We start from the raw sequence: 16845 nt of genomic DNA on the forward strand, positions 1-16845 counted from the left end.
TGGCCACTTTCACTTTACATGGAATGATGTTTTTGTTTTTATTATTCTTTTGAGACAGGGTCTCTCTATAGTATTTCTGTCTGTCCCGGAACTTGCTATGTAGCCTTCAATTTAGAGATCTCCTTGCCTCTGCCTTCCAAGTGCCGGGATTCAGTACATGCACCACCTCGCCTGGCCTCTGTGCTTGATTCATAAATGCGCTGCTCTTTTCCTGATCCTCCAGACAACAGTGTGCTTCATCTGACTTTCTACTATCTCATGAACCTCAACATCATGACCGTGAAAGCCAAAGTGACAACCGCCATGGAGCTCATCACCCCCATCAGTGCAGGGTATGGGGAAGGCATTATGGGGATGGGGCATGGGTCGGGGATGAGGGGAGAGCTCCTGTTCTCCATCTTCCCTCTGGCTGGCTAAGAGAGGGTCCTCTGCCATGTTGACTTCTGTTACTGTGTTCCCACACTGTGGGAGTCCTCACATTCACTGAGATTTAGAAGTGTTCTCTGAGTTGTGTATGTGAGAACTCTTACTACACAGCAGATAAAACTAGTGATAACAGCATATTTAGTGTGTCGGGCAGAGCCGCAGGCCTTTTGCAGGTAGTAAAATACATGAATGAGTGTGGGAGACATGACCAAATTGACAAATTTTGGCCCTTCTGTTTGTGTCCCAAGGTGGCAGGGTTTTGCTTTCCAGCTCAGGAAGTCCTTAACTTGGTGGGAAGTGGAGGACTGTAAACAGGCAGCCACAGCAGCTCCTGCAAGCCCCTGACCTTGCTAGTCATGGCCTGTAGTCCAGACTAGGAAGAACAGAGGACAGAAACGACCTGGGTAAACTGGCCTGCACATAGGGGATCACAGCTCTGACCTTGTACTCCTGGGCCTGCCTGACCTGGTCCTGCTGTCAGCTGGAGAAAGAACACCGAGGCTCAGAAAGGCTCCAGTCTGGTACCTAGTGGAGTGGAGCTTTTCCTATCCCTTCTATTCCGCCAGATGAAAGGAGTTCCTGGCCTTAGACCCCGTGCTTAGAGCCTGCACTTTGTTCATGCCTCTTCCGCCTTTAGGGGGTAGTGTTGGGCTGCGGAAGGGTATGCTAGGTGCAGTTAACCTTGTTCCCAGCAGAGGGAGTCCAGAGCTTGTTTCTTCTAAGTTCCACGTATCCACCAGGGTCTTCACTGAACAGTTCTAGGACCGTTTTTTGTTTTGTTGTATTTCTTTGAGAGGAGGGCACTGTGTAGTCCTAGCTGGTCTGGAACTTGCTGTGTAGACCAGGCTGGCTTCCAACTCACAGAGATCCTTCTGCTTCTTGGATTCAAGGTCTGCCTAGGCTGTGTAGAATTCCAGGCTAAGATACAGAGTAAGATCGTGTCTCTAAAAGACTAAGTAGGTTCAGGGGGTAGAAAGGCCGAGTACTCTGGCCGTTGCTCCTTGAGTTAATTTGTCAGATTGCTACGCCATACACTACAAATGTACACTCTGTCTGTCCATTTGTGCCGTGTAGAGAAATCGCTGCAAAGCGTGGTGCTCATCTAGTGTGTCCAGGGCCTGTGCTCAGTGTCCAGCTCTGCAGAAAACAAACATTTCATTGTGCATGTAAAGTTATTGTTGTACTTATTTCTGGCCCTATTTCTATTTCTAACTTCATGTGGCTTTGCTCCTCCAAAATAGTGCCCGGCCTCCAGATAATTTGTATATGTGTGTGTGTGCTTATGTTCAGGTGTATGTGTGTGGAGGTCAGAGGTTCCAGAGGTTAGGTATCTTCCTCAGTCACTCTCCACCTTACTTTTGAAACAAAGTCTCACTGAACTTGGAGTTTGTGATTGAGTTAGACAGGTTAGCCAAAAGGCCAGGGCTCCTTCTGTCTCTACCTCCTCAGGGACTGTAGTTGTGTGCTGCTCTACATGGATTTTTATTTGGATGATGGACATTGAATTCAGGCTATTATGCTGTGCAGCAAACACTTTACCAACTGGGTAAAGTGTTATCATCTCAGCCCCACTATATAATTCTGGAAGGGATAATAGAGCAAAACAAAGCAAAATACAAAAGAGTTCGGTTCTCAAGAACCAGGGAGATGGCTTATCGGGAAAAGCACTTGGGATGCAAGGCTGATGACCTGCGTTCAATTCCCGGCACTGATGGTGATTGCATCTGTTATCCCATTGAGGTGGGAGTTTGGGGCTCGGCAATCAGCTAGAAGCTTCTCAGCCCAGCTTGCTAGGAGTGTACTGTACCAGGAAGGAGGAGAGACCTGCCGTAGTAAGATAGAGGACAAGAAGTGACTACTGAAAATTGTCCTCAGTGTGCCACAGTGCACACAAAATAAAGACAAAATGCTGTTCTTTCTGATCAGAGAGTGTGAACTTTGGCTTCCAGCCTTGCTGGCATCACGAGCTTCAGTGGCCCACCTTTCAAAGCCTTGAGTTTGTACCTTGAGAAATGGGATGATAATCCTTTCTGCTTCATAGTGTTGGGAGAGTCCATGGGCTTGAAGCACATGAAGGATTTGGCTCACAGAAAACCTTCAGTGCAAGAGGGTGGTAGAGCCAGGTGTGGTTGGTACATATCTTTAATCCCAGCACTTGGAGGCAAAGACAGGTAGATCTCTAAGTTCAAGGCCAGCCTGATCTACAGAGTGAGTTTCACAACAGCCAGGACTACACAGAGAAAACTTGTTTCCAAAATAAAGACTTAAAAAAAAAAAAAAGATGGTGGTTGACATGGTAAGAGCTGAGGGTACATCACCTCTCTCCAATGCCCAGGTCCACTTTGAGGCACCGTGTTAGCCAGCATTCTCACTGCAGTCTTTTCTTCTGCAGAGACTTACTGTCTCCTGACTCGGTCTTGAGCTGCTTATATCCAGGGGATCATGGAAAGAAAACTCCAAATCCAGCCAATCAGTATCAGTTTGATAAAGTTGGGTGAGTATACAGGGTTTCCAGCTTTCCTTGATTTTATGTCTGTATCTGGTAGTTCAGGCCACGCTGATGACCTTTTAGGGCCAGAGGTTCCCCAGAGGACATTGGGGTTAGAGGAGACATCTTCCTGTTCTTGCGCAGAAGACAAAGGAATATCGTGGAAAGATGAAAACGTGGGAAATATAGGGACTCCAGGGTGAGGGATGTGGCTCTGTGGTAGTGTGCTGGGTAAGATCCCTAGTACTGACAAAAAAGGGGCAGGGGCAGTATCAACAATAAAATGTACAGAAGTAGTCTGAGGTGACCCATGAAGATGGTTCAATACTCTCTTAACCCAGAAAACCCTACAGAATGATACAACTCAAGAGGTTCAAATCATCATGTTCACTTTGTAGGGTATAATGGTGGAATCAGTAGTACGGCTGGGCCAAACAGTGGCGCTGGACACAGGGTCAGTGGCCAAAAGAGTGCTGAAGTTTCGCTGCATATGCTTGCAAATGAGTGTAATGCAGGGTTTAGATGTAGATTCTCCAGTCATTGGACTTCTGCGGTGAACCAAGCACCTCAGATGCCAACGAACTTAGAGAGCTCCTGGCATATTAACCTGTACATGACTCCCCTGCCATATTGAGAAGATCCTCACTTGAAAGGGAAAAATATTGTTCCAAAGCCAGGAGAGGAGTTTGCACAGAAGAAAGATATTTCTAAAGAAATAAAAAAGTTATGGCAGGGGAATAAATTCAGCATAAATACATGCAGATAAAAGTAGAAACAGACAAAAACCCCAATAAAATGTATGCATTTTAATTCTCTTGAGTATTCAAAATTTTAAAAGCTATAAGGGAGTAGATTAGTGAAGAGGTCAGTGCACTGTTGTTTGAGAATCGCTTTATGAAGGAAAGGTTTCAAGGCAAAAAGAAGTAAATGTTGGAGTTGTAATTCCAGTAGGGAACTTATGCAGTAAGGGAGCTTCAGCTTATGGGACTGGGATGCGGGGAGGGCCGTATCTGGGGGCCATTCAGTCCTAGGGACTGAGCATAGGGCCTTGTGTGAAGGCCATGCTCCTGAGCTCATTCCCAACTCATACAATTCTTTTACTCTGTCTTTTTTCTTTTTTTTTTTTCAGCATCTTGACTTTGAAAGACTATGTACTTGAGTTAGGTCACCCCTATTTGTGGGTACAGAAGCTGGGTGGCCTCCACTTCCCCAAAGAGCAGCCCCAGGTGTGTACTCTGTCTCTGCTTCCTTGTCTGAGAGGGTGTACCTCTCCTCTTTGTGGACAGATTCCAGAAAGGACTCTGATAGCTTCATAGGGTTTTGATCTAGCAAAATATCTTCCTTTGATGCTGTGATCTGACCCCCATCCACTCAAGGCACTAGAATTCCTTATAGTCTTCAAGTGTTGAAATTAATTAGTCTTCCCTATGAGCTTCATAACCATCTAAACCAAAGATAACTTGGTCTTGCTCCTGATATGGCACAGCTACAGCTTTTGCTGCCCTTGAACTTATGTACAAGGATGCTATAAGTAAGGATGGTATAAGTAAGGGCAGAATCCCGGGGTAGACACCTTAGAAATCTTCCTTTTTTCAGGAGCTAGTCACAGGCTTTTGGGAACCCCAGTATCTTGTGTTCTTGACCTGTTATAGTGGGTAAACTCTGCCATTCCCAAATAGCACCCATCTTGGGACATGTCTGTGCAGCCTGGTCGGTCCCAGGAGAGATGGAAGTCCTTAGAGGTAGGAAGGGGGAGTTTTCATGTGTATCCTTAATTGTTATTCACTGTTAGTACACAGTGATTGCTGACCACTCACAGAGCGCCAGCCACATGGAGACCACCATGAAACTGCTGAAGACCAGGGTGCAGTCCCGCCTGGCTCTCCACAAGCAGTTCGCATCTCTGGGTAAGCTGGGGCAGGGACTAAGAATAGACAACCACTCAGTCAACATAGGAACAAAAACCACATCCTTTCCCTCAGAACTTGAAAATCCTGATTACAGATCAAAGGGACCCGTGTTCCTGGCCTTACTGAGCAGCGGATGATAGGGCCAGTGGGGAGAGCTGCAGGCCCATTCAGACAGAGGTCTGAGCTCCCTGCAGAGTCATCAGTTCTGTGTCAGCCCTCTCAGGACACCAGAGCCATTTGCACAAGTTCACAGGTTCATCAAGGCAGCCTATCCTAGGTCCATGCATCACTGAATCATATGCACTTGCCAGGTATTTAATGAGAGTCTAATTCATGCTGGTACCCCATAGAGCCTGAGGGGAGGAATGATGGCACCGTGTATTCACTGAGCTCACACCCAGCTCACTGATTGTACCTACACAGGGATCACCCCATTATCCCTAAGACCTTCTGAGATAGTGCTTTCAAAGGTTTAGCTGAGCCCCTTGAATTGTCTCCTAAGCTCCCACGTGATTATAATGAGCCATTGACCTAGATAGTGGCCTTATGGCTTCTTTTAGTTCATTCAGTAAAAAATTGCTGAGTGTTTATAAGACACTTATAGGGTGGGGGTTAAGGATTTGGAGAGAGTCATATCTTTGTCAGCCAGGCTTTGGTGGGCACACACCTTTAATCCCAGCATTCTCGGAGGTAGAGGCAGGCGGATCTCTGTGAGTTTGAGGCCAGCCTGGTCTACAGAGTGAGTTCTAGGACAGCCAGGGCTACACAGAGAAACCCTGTCTCAAAAAAAAAAAAAAAACAAACCAACAAGAACAACAAAATTACTGTCCTGTCAAGCTAGGCATTGGTTTTCCAGGACCCATCTGGAAACAACCTCCCCCCTTCCCCACCTCCAGGCTAGTTCTTTGGTTCCATGAGGACACTGCTCTCTAGTACAGCATCACCCATCCCTCGGGCCTTGCTCCTCACTCAGCATTGCCAACATTGCCAAAGTTGGATGATTGTCATTCACATAGTGTTCCCTGTGTTGGCATACTTGATTTTTAAACACCAGCAGGGAACTGACACAGAACGTTGCAGTTGGTTTTTCTGTCAAGGTCAGCTGAGAAAACACAGCCCTCTCAGCTATTTGATCTAATTAATAGTTCCTGCCGCAGAGGCACTGATGCTAGTTATGGCTGCAGGGTTAGGTTTTGCTACACATTGTCAGCATTAAGGATAAAGCACCGTGAATGCAGGTGCTGGGTCTGAGCACAGACACATAGCTCTGCATGAAGTGAATGTCATTGAGATGCCTCTAGTCCTGGCATGTGAGGAGCAGAACTTCCTGAGACCAGATGTACTGGACAAATGGCAAGGCTACTTTAGCCCTCAGCAAGCCACAGGCAGCTGCTAGTCCCCCAGTGGCACTTGAGTTCTCCCTGTAATGCCTCCTGCCTGGCTCTCTTTTAGAACACGGCATTGTACCAGTTACCAGTGATTGCCAGTACCTCTTCCCTGCCAAGGTTGTTTCTCGCCTGGTAAAGTGGGTGATAATTGCCCATGAAGATTACATGGTAGGTAGAACTGCAGCCCCTATGACCATGTCAGCTCCTGTCCCCACGCTGCCATCAGTGCAGCAGCTCACACTGGTTCCTGTTCTAGGAGCTGCATTTCACCAAGGACATCGTGGAAGCCGGACTGGCTGGGGACACCAATCTCTACTACCTGGCGCTTATTGAGAGGGGAACAGGTAGGTGACTGCTCTGCTGAGCACAGGCCGATAACCAAGTGGCCTCTGAAGTACCACACATGCCTCAAGGTTGACCAAAAGAAACAAGAAGGTCCTAGAATCCTCCACAGAGATTTACACACAGTAGTGACTAGGAGACCGCCCCTTTCAGTGAGGACTTGTTTTGCAACACAGCCACACAGTTTTATGTCATTAAGTCCTCAATAGTCACTGGGGTGGTGGACTCATCCCACTTAATAGCTGAGGAAATCATGGCCGAGTCACAAGCTCAGTCTCGCAGTGTGGTTTTGCTTTTTGTTTTACTTCTCCATAGTATCAGACCTCCTTTCTCCCCAACTCACAGAAGGACAGGGCTAACTGTAAAGACTGGGTGACATAAGCTCCCTCCTCCTGCACAGCCCCTGTGGAGATGAGAAAGCTGTGGCTCCTTCCTCTTCTGAGACCTGGCCCTGCCAGGGCCCACCACGGGAGCCACTCGTGCCATGTTCCGGCCTTAGGCTGTAGCCCACCCGACTCACAGCTGTGATCCCTGGGCTCAGGATGCACTCTGAGGTCCGCAGTCGTCAGTATTTTGAGTGATTAATACAATTTGTGGGCTGGGGATATAGTTCAGGGTAGGATACTCACCTAGCACACTTTAGGCCTTAGATTTACTCCTCAGTACCACAAATGGTAAGTCAAACACAATTAAATTTCCAAAGTTGGAAGCTTTATAAAGAGCTTATTTAGCGCATACACCTGTGGGTTTGTTACAATTTTTGTTAAATTTACTTAATGTATGTGTGTGTGTGAACTAAGGTCTAAGCAACACATATACACACAAGTTATCAGAGGACAGCTTGAGGGTGTCACTTCTTCAACCTTAGGGCTCCAGGGATCAAACTCAAGTCATGAGGCATAGGAGCAACCATCTTTACTTACTGAGATTTCTCACTGGCCTATTTGGATGCCTTTTTTGTTTTGGTTTGTTAGGACAGAGTCTCACTATGTAGCTCTAGCTGATCTGGAACTCACTGTGCAGACCAGGCTGGTCTGGAACTCACAGACGTGCTTCTACCTCTGGAGTGCTAGGATTAAAAAGGCTTTCCCTGCCACACTGTCTTATTTTTGTTCCTGAGATCAGCGTAGGCTGGCCAGAAACCCATTCTGTAGTCCAGGCTGGCCTTGAACTCCTGATCTTCTTTCTTAGGCTCCAGAGTGCTAGGATTGCACACAGGAGCCACCATGCCTGATTTAGCTTAAAAGGCTGAAAATCCAGGATGACCTGATGAATATCTCTCTGGTGAAGAGCTTCATGATCAGTGATAAATGCAAAGATGTGTAGAAGTCACAAGGTGAAAAAAGGAAGCCAGAGTGAGGAAGGAGCCAAGATGGTTGTACAACTTCCTGGCACGAAGCACAGTCTCATCAGAAGCACTTTAACCTGCTCAGAAGGCAACTCAGCTTCCCCTTGTCTAAGACATACCCACTTCTTACTGGAGCCCACATCTTGCAGGTTTCACCTTGCAGCAACACAGGGAGCCATCTTGTGCTGTAAAGCCCTCTGGGTAATGCATGTGAGCCAAATCAGAAGTACCAGTCAAAAGTCGTCTAGGAACCATGGAGAGGGCTCCTCCCTTGCTGTATAGCCTCCTGAGCCTCATGACCTGACTCAATTCCCAGAGCCCACATAAGGAAGCTGAGTGGAGTGGTGCGCATCTGTAATCCCAGCACTCTTGGGGTAAGAAGGGAGCCAGAGATAGAGCGTTCTGGAAACTCTAATAAGTACCATAGCTACGGAAAAGGTACCCTGCCTTAAAACAGTGTGGAACGAAAGAAGTGGCTCCTAAGAAACAGTCCGCTGACCCATGCATGCTGTGGCATGCTCCTACACTCACAGATACAGATACACACACACACACACACACACACACACACTATACCTAAATAAAGTGTAACAACAGCAGGAGTCAAAGACTGCCGCCAGAGGGAAAGTTAATATGTGGAGCTGTTTTGTTTACTTACTATGAGTGCAGATTTGATGCCAGGCAGTTTTGGTTACAGGTGTTTAATAGTAGAGAAGTTTCTGTCAGAGCCTCACTTTTCTCATATGTAAATTGGGTGTGAGAAGCTGGGAACATTTGTTACTAGCCCTGGATGGGAGTCAGAAGCAGGAGAACTAGGAGTTCAAAGTTGTCCCTTGGTTATATATTGAATTTGAAGCTAGCTTGGGCAATGTGACACTTTCTCCATAGCAACAAAAAAATTCTTAAAAAAAAAAAAAAGAAAGAAAGAAAGAAAGGGACTGGAGAGGTGGCTCAGTTTAGAAGCACTGCCTGCACATCCAGAGGACCTGAGTTCAATCCCCAACACCCACAGCTCACAGCCACCTGTAACTCCAGTCCCAGGGATCCAATGCCTTCTTCTGGCTCCCGAAGGCACTGCCTACATGTTGGTGCAAAGATACATGGAAGCTAAACAACCAAACACAGAAACATAACATACACACACACACACACACACACTTTTTTTTAATTATGACATGCCTCAAGGTAGTAGATCTAATCCATTGATAAATCCCAGCAAGTAGAACAAGATCGTTAGAGGAACCAGCATCCCTGTACCTTACGATCAGCAAGCTGGCCATTCTACTTAGATTCTAAAACAGTTAGTACCAGAGGCTTGGCGGCACTTAAATCAACAGGAGACGTTTGTGTTGGCTCTGAGCAGGGTGTGGACCGTGTGGGATGCTGAGTAACCGCTGACTTTCTGCCTGTTCCCTCTCCTCAGCTAAACTTCAGGCTGCGGTGGCGCTCAACCCTGGCTACTCCTCCATCCCACCCATTTTCCGACTCTGTCTAAACTGGAAAGGGGAGAAAACCAACAGCAATGATGACAATATTCGGGTAAGGCCCACGTGGGTATCGGGAGGAACACGTCGAGCCCCTGGTAGCTCTTGTGGTGCCGTCAGGCTCAGCCATGAAGTAAAAGCCTGGCCCAGTGTGTCCAGCTACACTAGGAAGCAAATGCTGAGGTGCTGGCTTCCCACCCACGCAGGCTATGGAGAGTGAGGTCAACGTGTGCTACAAGGAGCTGTGTGGCCCTCGGCCCAGCCACCAGCTCTTGACCAACCAGCTGCAGAGGCTGTGTGTGCTGCTGGACGTCTACCTAGAGACGGAGAGCCATGATGACAGCGTAGAGGGCCCCAAGGAATTTCCTCAGGAGAAGATGTGCCTGCGGCTTTTTAGGTGAGTAGAGGGCTGGGCTCGCATGACTCCTCCCGAGGACGGGAGCATCCATCCCAGCCCTCTAGAAGACTAGGTCTCATTGCACAGGGCTTGGCACAGAGGCATCTGTTACTTTTTGTAGCAGAAAATTCTATTATCAGATTTCCAAGAAGAACTTTTTTTTTTCCTTCCTGAGACTTCCCTGCAGCTGGCTTACCTGTCAGGCTTGGTCACCCCTGGAGAAACTCACTCAACCAAGGAAATTGTACTGAACCCTGCTAAAAAGCTTTGGCTGAATTTTGGGTGTTTTCTATGGGACAGGAAACAGCAGGGCCTGTTTACTCTTAATATACAAGTGCATCCCCGCTATCCCTAGTGAGTTTGCTGGCATCTTTGAGTGTTCTTCCCTTGGTGAGATTCAAGACATGGCAGTCAGGACGCATAGGCACACACACACAAAAACAAAACCAAAAAACAAAAAAACAAAAACAAACCAAAACAAACAAAAAACAGCTCTTCTAGAAAGCAGGCAGCTGAGCATACTAATGACAGCAGCACTCTGCCTAGCACTGAGCCCTGGTCCTAGGGCTGAAGATGGGGAGTAAGGCCTTCTTAGTTAGAGCTCAAGATGACTCAGGTAGTTCGTGCAGGTAAAGCTCCCAAGTGACTCCTGCCCCAAGTTCAGGGCTTGGAGTACGCTAGCAGGTCTTGGCGACTTGTATACAGAGTGTCTGGGCTTGCAGTACCTCAGGCTAATATTACATTTTCTTGGGTATTAGGGCTTTCTTTCCTGTTTGTTCCCAAATGTGCATTTTTATTCTTTTAAAACCCTAAGGAATTACTTCTAGGTCTCCCTTCTCTTTTGGACAAGGGGTAAGGAATGTCTTTGGATTATAATTCTTTATCATTTATCAGGCCTGATGTCATGGCTCGTGCCTATAATCTTAGCACTTGGAAGCTGGAGACAAGAGGATTCAAGGCCAGCCTTTTTTCTGCTAAAGAAAAAACAAAACCAAGAGTTTCTTACCTTGTTCTCAGTCTTATTTTTGCACAGTCATTTCCGACTTACAGAAAGGTGTAAGTTAGAAGCCTTGTTCTTGCCTGGCCCTCCACTGCCCTGGTTCATGGTGTTGATAATAATAACCCCCATTCCCACGTGGCCACAGGGAAGCAGAGCTGACCGCCACACTCCATTCTGAGGCCTGATCTCTGCAGTGGATGTGTGTGAAGTCTCAGCACCTCCCGCCTCCTCACCTACTCCAGCACATTTGCAGGGTGGGAGCCCACACACAGCCTCTGCTTGTTTTCTCTTAAGGGGGTCCCAGAAGACCTGCTTCCTGAGATGTTGCGCTCTGGGAGGACTTAACATAACTGATGGGTGGGCTACAGGTTCCTGGCCTAGAGCCCAGCTGACTACTGGGGTTAGGATCGTCAAGAGGCTGAGTTCGGAGTGCCAGTGTGAGCAATGGTAGACCTGAGCTCAGCTTAGACTAAGACACCCTTCGTAGGTGTACCCTTCTAAGGAACCCTCATGGAGGCATAAGCCATGAATGATGCCAGGTTGAGATTCAGTTCCAGCTCCCACCTATGAGATAAGGGGTCACTGTAATCCAGCCTCCAAGCAGCACGTACTTCATGTGTTATGGAAAGATTAAATTGAGGTGAAGTGCCGGCACAATGCAGGCTAGATAAGCTCTCGGCCACTGAGGAAAAGAAGGTTTTAATATCCTTCAGCCACTGGTGAAAAGTAAAAAACTTTCCTTACCTCTTTCCACCTCCTGCTGCCTATTCACATGTTGTCTTATTTACTTTCTTATTGTGACAAACAGCATGGCCAAAAGCTACTTGGGGAGAAAAGCGTTTACCTCAGTTTACAGTTATAGCCCTTCATGAAGAGAAGGCAGGGCAGGAGCTGAAGCAGAGACCATGGAGGGCTGCTGCTCACTGGCTTGCTCTCCATGCCTTCCTCACTCCACTTCCCATTTGACTCTGGCTTGTATTAAGTTGACAAAGAACTACCCCGTACACACACTCCCTTAGACCACGTCCCCGAGAGCCCCTCTGTGACTGCTTGTTGGATGTCATTCACAGACAGATGGAGGAAGAAGGAGCGCTTTTTGTAGATGTTTGTTTTTGTAAAGTTGTGTGAAGGATGTCCCTCTGTGAGGTTTTGCTTGAGGACACAGAATTACTAATAAAATCTTCACATATATTTTATGTGAAAGAGGAAGGGAGGAAGTTTGAACCTAGGTCTTGGCCTGCCTGGCCATGACTCAGCCTTCCTGGAACAAACAGGCTTTGGTGTCAGACCTCTGGTTTTTGCCTCTATTGCTTCCTGGCCATGCACTATTGAGCATAATCTTGCCTCCTTTGCAATTAAGAAATAAAGTGGTTGTTGATAAAGTTATAAATAATGATCCAAAGCGTGAGGATGTTTGGGCACTGTCCCCCAAATGCAACATTAAGGGATTCTCCAGGTTCACACATTTGTAAACACATAGAGACACTTTTTAAAAAATGGTGTCACACCTTCACTGGTGTGATCTGATTTTCTCACAGTGCCCTGTGCCTGAGCTACACACCTCTGACTTTGCCCCAGCTATGTGGCGTTCTCTTGTGAGTGAACTGTATTAATTTGTTTTATCAGTCCAAAGGCATGTTATTAACTGCTCTCTCTTTTCTTGTTTCTCTAGGGGCCCAAGTAGGATGAAGCCATTTAAATATAACCATCCTCAAGGATTCTTCAGCCACCGCTGACTTCCCTCTCTACTTGTTGTTCCCTCAGAGCCCTGCCCTGGGTCCTGGGGATCTGCTTTTTGCTCTGGACGTGTAGTTCTTGATATTTTCCAAAGACACCAGATGATTAAAATGTCACCTGACCAAATAGCCTTTGTAGCTCCTTGAGCAGTCTGGAGGAGCAGGTGGGACCATGGCCACATGAAGACTATTTCTGGATGAGCTTTGTAAAGGTGGCCAAGCAATGTGGGTTCTAAAGAGGTGCCGCCTGCTTGTCTACCCCTGCCTTGTGTGGTTTTATAGGGACAAAATATCTTGGTACTTATTATCCTAGACCCCTACCGATTGGGAGGTTGCAGGAGAACCTGAAGTTGGTAGATCCAAATATTCCTTTCTCAGCCTTCATTCCTTCTGCTAGGCCTGTCTTTGCCTCTTGATGCCCTCATACTTGGCAGTTGGATGTTGTAAGTGCCTGCCATTGTAACGACATTAAATAGAAGACATCACAGAATAATTCTAAATATTTCAAGTTTTCATGGTCAGTGATAACATTCCAGCTCTCCTTCCCTGCCCTTCCCAGCCTCGAAGTAGGACCACAACTGAGGCTGCTAGATCATAAGGCAGGAATGGCTGGGGAAGACGGAAACCTCAGGCAGTGGGCGAGCCCATCGAGAACAGACTCTTGGATGCAGGCTTCATTGAGCATCTTGTATAATTGGGGGAACAAAGGCTATTTAAACCTTTGGGGAGTGGGTAGAGGCTTGGGGTGAGTGTACACCATTGGCTGGGGCTAAGGTGCTGGGAATACTTTATTTGCATAAGGAGGAATTCCAGGTACTTGCTGGACATAGCCTTAGCAGGAGAGAGGAAGTTTAACATGGCTGCAGCTGCCTGACCTCCTCTGGTGTAGGCAAGGGTAGGGGGAGCAGGATTACGTGCCCCCTGCACAAGGACATGCAGGCCCAGTGCAGGGGAGGGAGTCATCCTCACTCCTAAGCTTGAGTTGGACACAGCTCAACCTCTTGCTCCAAACCAGCTCCTCCTGGTTCCACAGTATCCCAGTGTTAGGCGTTAGTCTGGTGCTCTGTATATTCAAATGCCCCCGAGATCTGGGTATAGTCCAGACAAGGGCATTGTCACATACATTGATCAGTGTTGCATAAATTCCGCTCCCGAATTATCTCTGATTGGTTAGTAGAAAAGCTGGACAGCCTATAGCTGGGCAAGAGAGGAGTCGGCAGAACTTCCATTCTGGGTCTTAGGGTCTTAGGTAAGTGGAGAAAGAGGAGGAGAGAAAGAAGAAGAGGTAGAGAAAGGATGTGTTGATTAAGAACTGATCTGATAGAACAGAAACAACCTAGGCAGGACCCCTGTGGCAAGTAAATCAGGGCATATGGCTGGGAAATAGCAAAAGTAGCATAGAAAATTAATGTAAATGGGTATCTGCCTAGTTATGGTGCTTAAATCTTATTAATCTTGTACATCTCATTTATTAAACTAGAGCATGTGATTAGAAAAGCCGCCCTCCCCCCCAATATAAATTGTCATCACCATTTGGTACCCAATGTGAGCAGGACTTCCTTGGACCTGCCAGTGGTTAAATAATGACACAGAGACATTAATATTTATAAGCATAGGCTGTAGCTGGGCAGACTCTGAGCTAGCTCATCTTAACTATTCTGGCCCATGACCAGACTTGCGGCTAGTTCTTCACATCTCTCTCCTGTTCGTGTTCTTTCACCCCTGTGCCAGCTGGCTGAATCCCCCATCTCTGAATTCTGCCAGAGCCCCTCCTTCTGTCCGGAAGTTCCACTTTCCCATTCTTCCCAGCCATTGGTCATCAGCTCTTTATTAAAGCCAGTAAACAAGTGAGGAAGCTGAATGTTTACAGAATATGAGGCCAGTGATGGGCCATAAGAAAAACAATTCCAAGGTCCAGTGAGCACTCAGCTGCCTGCCGGCTTAGCATTCAACAACTGAATACACAGAGTCACAACACAGTGCCCCCCAACATCTGGACTACATAAACTGTAATAGGGTGTTCTAAATCCCCACTTATCTGTTAGTGATCTACATTCGTTAGTCCAGTGTTGGCCTTAGCCACATCTTTTGCATATTCCAGAAGACTTTAGGCTCTTTTTTAGAATTCGTTTGATAGGTTTTGGTTGGTTGGTTGGTTAGTTAGTTTGTGTTTGTGTGTGTGTTTTATAATTCTTTTTGGAATGACCTTGTTCACCACAATTAAGACATTTGAGAGTTTGGACTTTTTCAAAACGTTTAGAGATTACTTCTACTAAGTTCATGTCATATGAATGAGATCTAATATCAACTGTGTTTCAAACTCAATTCATCTACTGGTGCTGATCTTGCCTTTAAAGGTCTGATCACCTTTTTTAATTTAGTGTCAGCATTTTCAAAAGCCAAAGATTCAATTAGTGCCTTCCTAACTAGTGAATCTGATACCTTTCTCTCTACAGTTGAAGTCAGTCTTTGTAAAAGGTCGTAACCCACACGGTGAGACCCATGTTGGAGAGTCATGCAGAACAGTAGTCAGTGACGACACCCTTGCCATAGCAAGAGACCGAAGCCGGTCTGTTGGCCACACTGCCCTAGACACCCACAAGCATGTCTGTACTCAGAAGCTAAGCAAGAGTGAGATAGCAGAGTGAGATCACATAACACTGGAGGATCTTCGCGACAGTGGCTTGATAAACATCTTTACCTCCAGGACTTCAGAAGTGAGGACAGGCAGATCTCTCTGAGTTCCAGGCCAACCAGGGCTTCACAGTAAGACCCTGTCTCAAATGTTTTGACTGTCAAAAGGTTAGGAAAATGTTTGCAAAACTATCTCTAGGGTCTAGGAGTGAAGCTCAGTGTAGAACACTTACCTGGTATACCAAAGGCCAGGGGTCCAGTCCTCAGCACACAAAAAGAACAGCCCTCCCTGTCCTGAGTATTCTTGGACACTTGCCTAAAAAGCTGCTCTCTGCCCCAACAAGAGGGGAGTGGTATCCTTAAACTAACATTCAGTATCTTTCACCCCACACTGCCTCATTCCTCTGACAGGTAAGCATTACCTGAAAGCTAATCCCAAAAGCACTTTCCCAAGCCCTGCTACAAATCCTCTGACTCCGCTGACATAAGATGGGCCAAAGGAGTGTATTTTTAACAAGCTCCCCAAATGCACTATCCTAGCGTTTTTTTTTGAAGCATTGAACTTTTGTTCCTTCTCATCCCTCGTTTTTCTTGGTGACATAGAGCACAGGAGAACCAGGTTTTCTAAGCAGCTTCCTTCTCTGCTGTCTCATGCAGCTTGAGCATCTGGGTGCTTTTTTTCCTGGACATGGTAAGATCTTGTCTTTTTCCTGACCTAGTTGCCTGGGACTTTGTCCCTGCTGGCATCTTCTTGGTCTGGCTACTTTCAGGCCTGTATCTCACTGCTTGTGCTGAATAAGATTAAAACAGGGGCTTAAAATAGTTCCTTTAATGGCCCCTGCATTGCAGCCACCATTCTGGTCTTGGCTGGAAGGGGGCCAAACTGACTCAGCACAAAAGCTCACCTCTAGAAAGAAGCAGGGATGTGCTGCAAAGAGTGCTGGAGGGGCTCTGTTCGCTAGGTGCAGCTTGCCCCCACCAGAAGAGGGGTTCTTCTTTCAGAGAGAAGCAGAACAGAGGAATCTTTTGGCCTTATGAAGAAAGGTAGTAAAGCAAATGAGAAACTCAGGACAGTGCAGCCCCTGAGCCATCTATGCCTAGGGTAGGCAGAGAGGGAAAGACCGCAAACTGTCATAGTCTCTGGAATTGGCCATAGTTCTGTAGTTAGTAAGCTGGGCTACACCCCAAGCTGCAGGCCCTGCCAGCACTTGCCCTGAACCAGGAAACCCCATTCATGCTCCCTGCCTTTATTTATTGCAGTTCTGGGGATCCAATACAGGATGGCATGCTTGCTAGGCAAGTACTGCTGCGCTGTACCCCTTAGCCCATCTGTCTTAGGGTTCCTGTTGCTGTGAAGAAGCATTGTGACTAAAAGCAAATTAGGGAGTGAGAGCATATTTGACTTACACTTCCAGATCAGTGTATGCCATTGAAAATCAGAGCAGCAAATCAAACGGCAGGAACCTGGAAGCAGAGCTGATGCAGAGCCCGTGTGTGTGTTGGGGTGCTGCTTACTGGCTTGCTCTTTCTGACTTGCTCAGCCTGTTTTTCTATAGAACCTAGGACCACCAGCACAGGGGTGGCCTCCCCCATGATGGGCTGGGTGTGTCCACATCAATCACTAATTTAAAATAGTGTCCTACAGGCTTTCCTGTCTACAGTCCAGTCTCTTGGAGGCATCTCTCAGTTGAG

The 16845-nt window shown here is 46.9% G+C and overlaps 1 protein-coding gene across 3 annotated transcripts in view; it reads left to right on the top strand.

Annotated features, from left to right (window-relative positions):
- The window catches only part of Thoc5 (THO complex subunit 5), a 34240-nt gene extending 21594 nt beyond the window's left edge, over positions 1 to 12646 (top strand). For all 3 annotated transcript variants that reach the window (XM_021632731.2, XM_021632732.2, XM_060365583.1), the window contains 9 exons: positions 224 to 332; positions 2819 to 2920; positions 4044 to 4140; positions 4707 to 4821; positions 6277 to 6380; positions 6469 to 6556; positions 9326 to 9441; positions 9593 to 9783; positions 12456 to 12646. In XM_021632731.2, coding sequence (XP_021488406.1) covers positions 224 to 332; positions 2819 to 2920; positions 4044 to 4140; positions 4707 to 4821; positions 6277 to 6380; positions 6469 to 6556; positions 9326 to 9441; positions 9593 to 9783; positions 12456 to 12519 — 986 coding nt within the window. In that variant the 3' untranslated portion in view covers positions 12520 to 12646. The remainder of the gene's footprint in view (positions 1 to 223; positions 333 to 2818; positions 2921 to 4043; positions 4141 to 4706; positions 4822 to 6276; positions 6381 to 6468; positions 6557 to 9325; positions 9442 to 9592; positions 9784 to 12455) is intronic.
- The last annotated feature ends 4199 nt before the right edge of the window (positions 12647 to 16845 follow it).

The sequence above is a fragment of the Meriones unguiculatus genome, chromosome 12, assembly GCF_030254825.1.
Source record: "Meriones unguiculatus strain TT.TT164.6M chromosome 12, Bangor_MerUng_6.1, whole genome shotgun sequence".
Taxonomy (NCBI): domain Eukaryota; kingdom Metazoa; phylum Chordata; class Mammalia; order Rodentia; family Muridae; genus Meriones; species Meriones unguiculatus.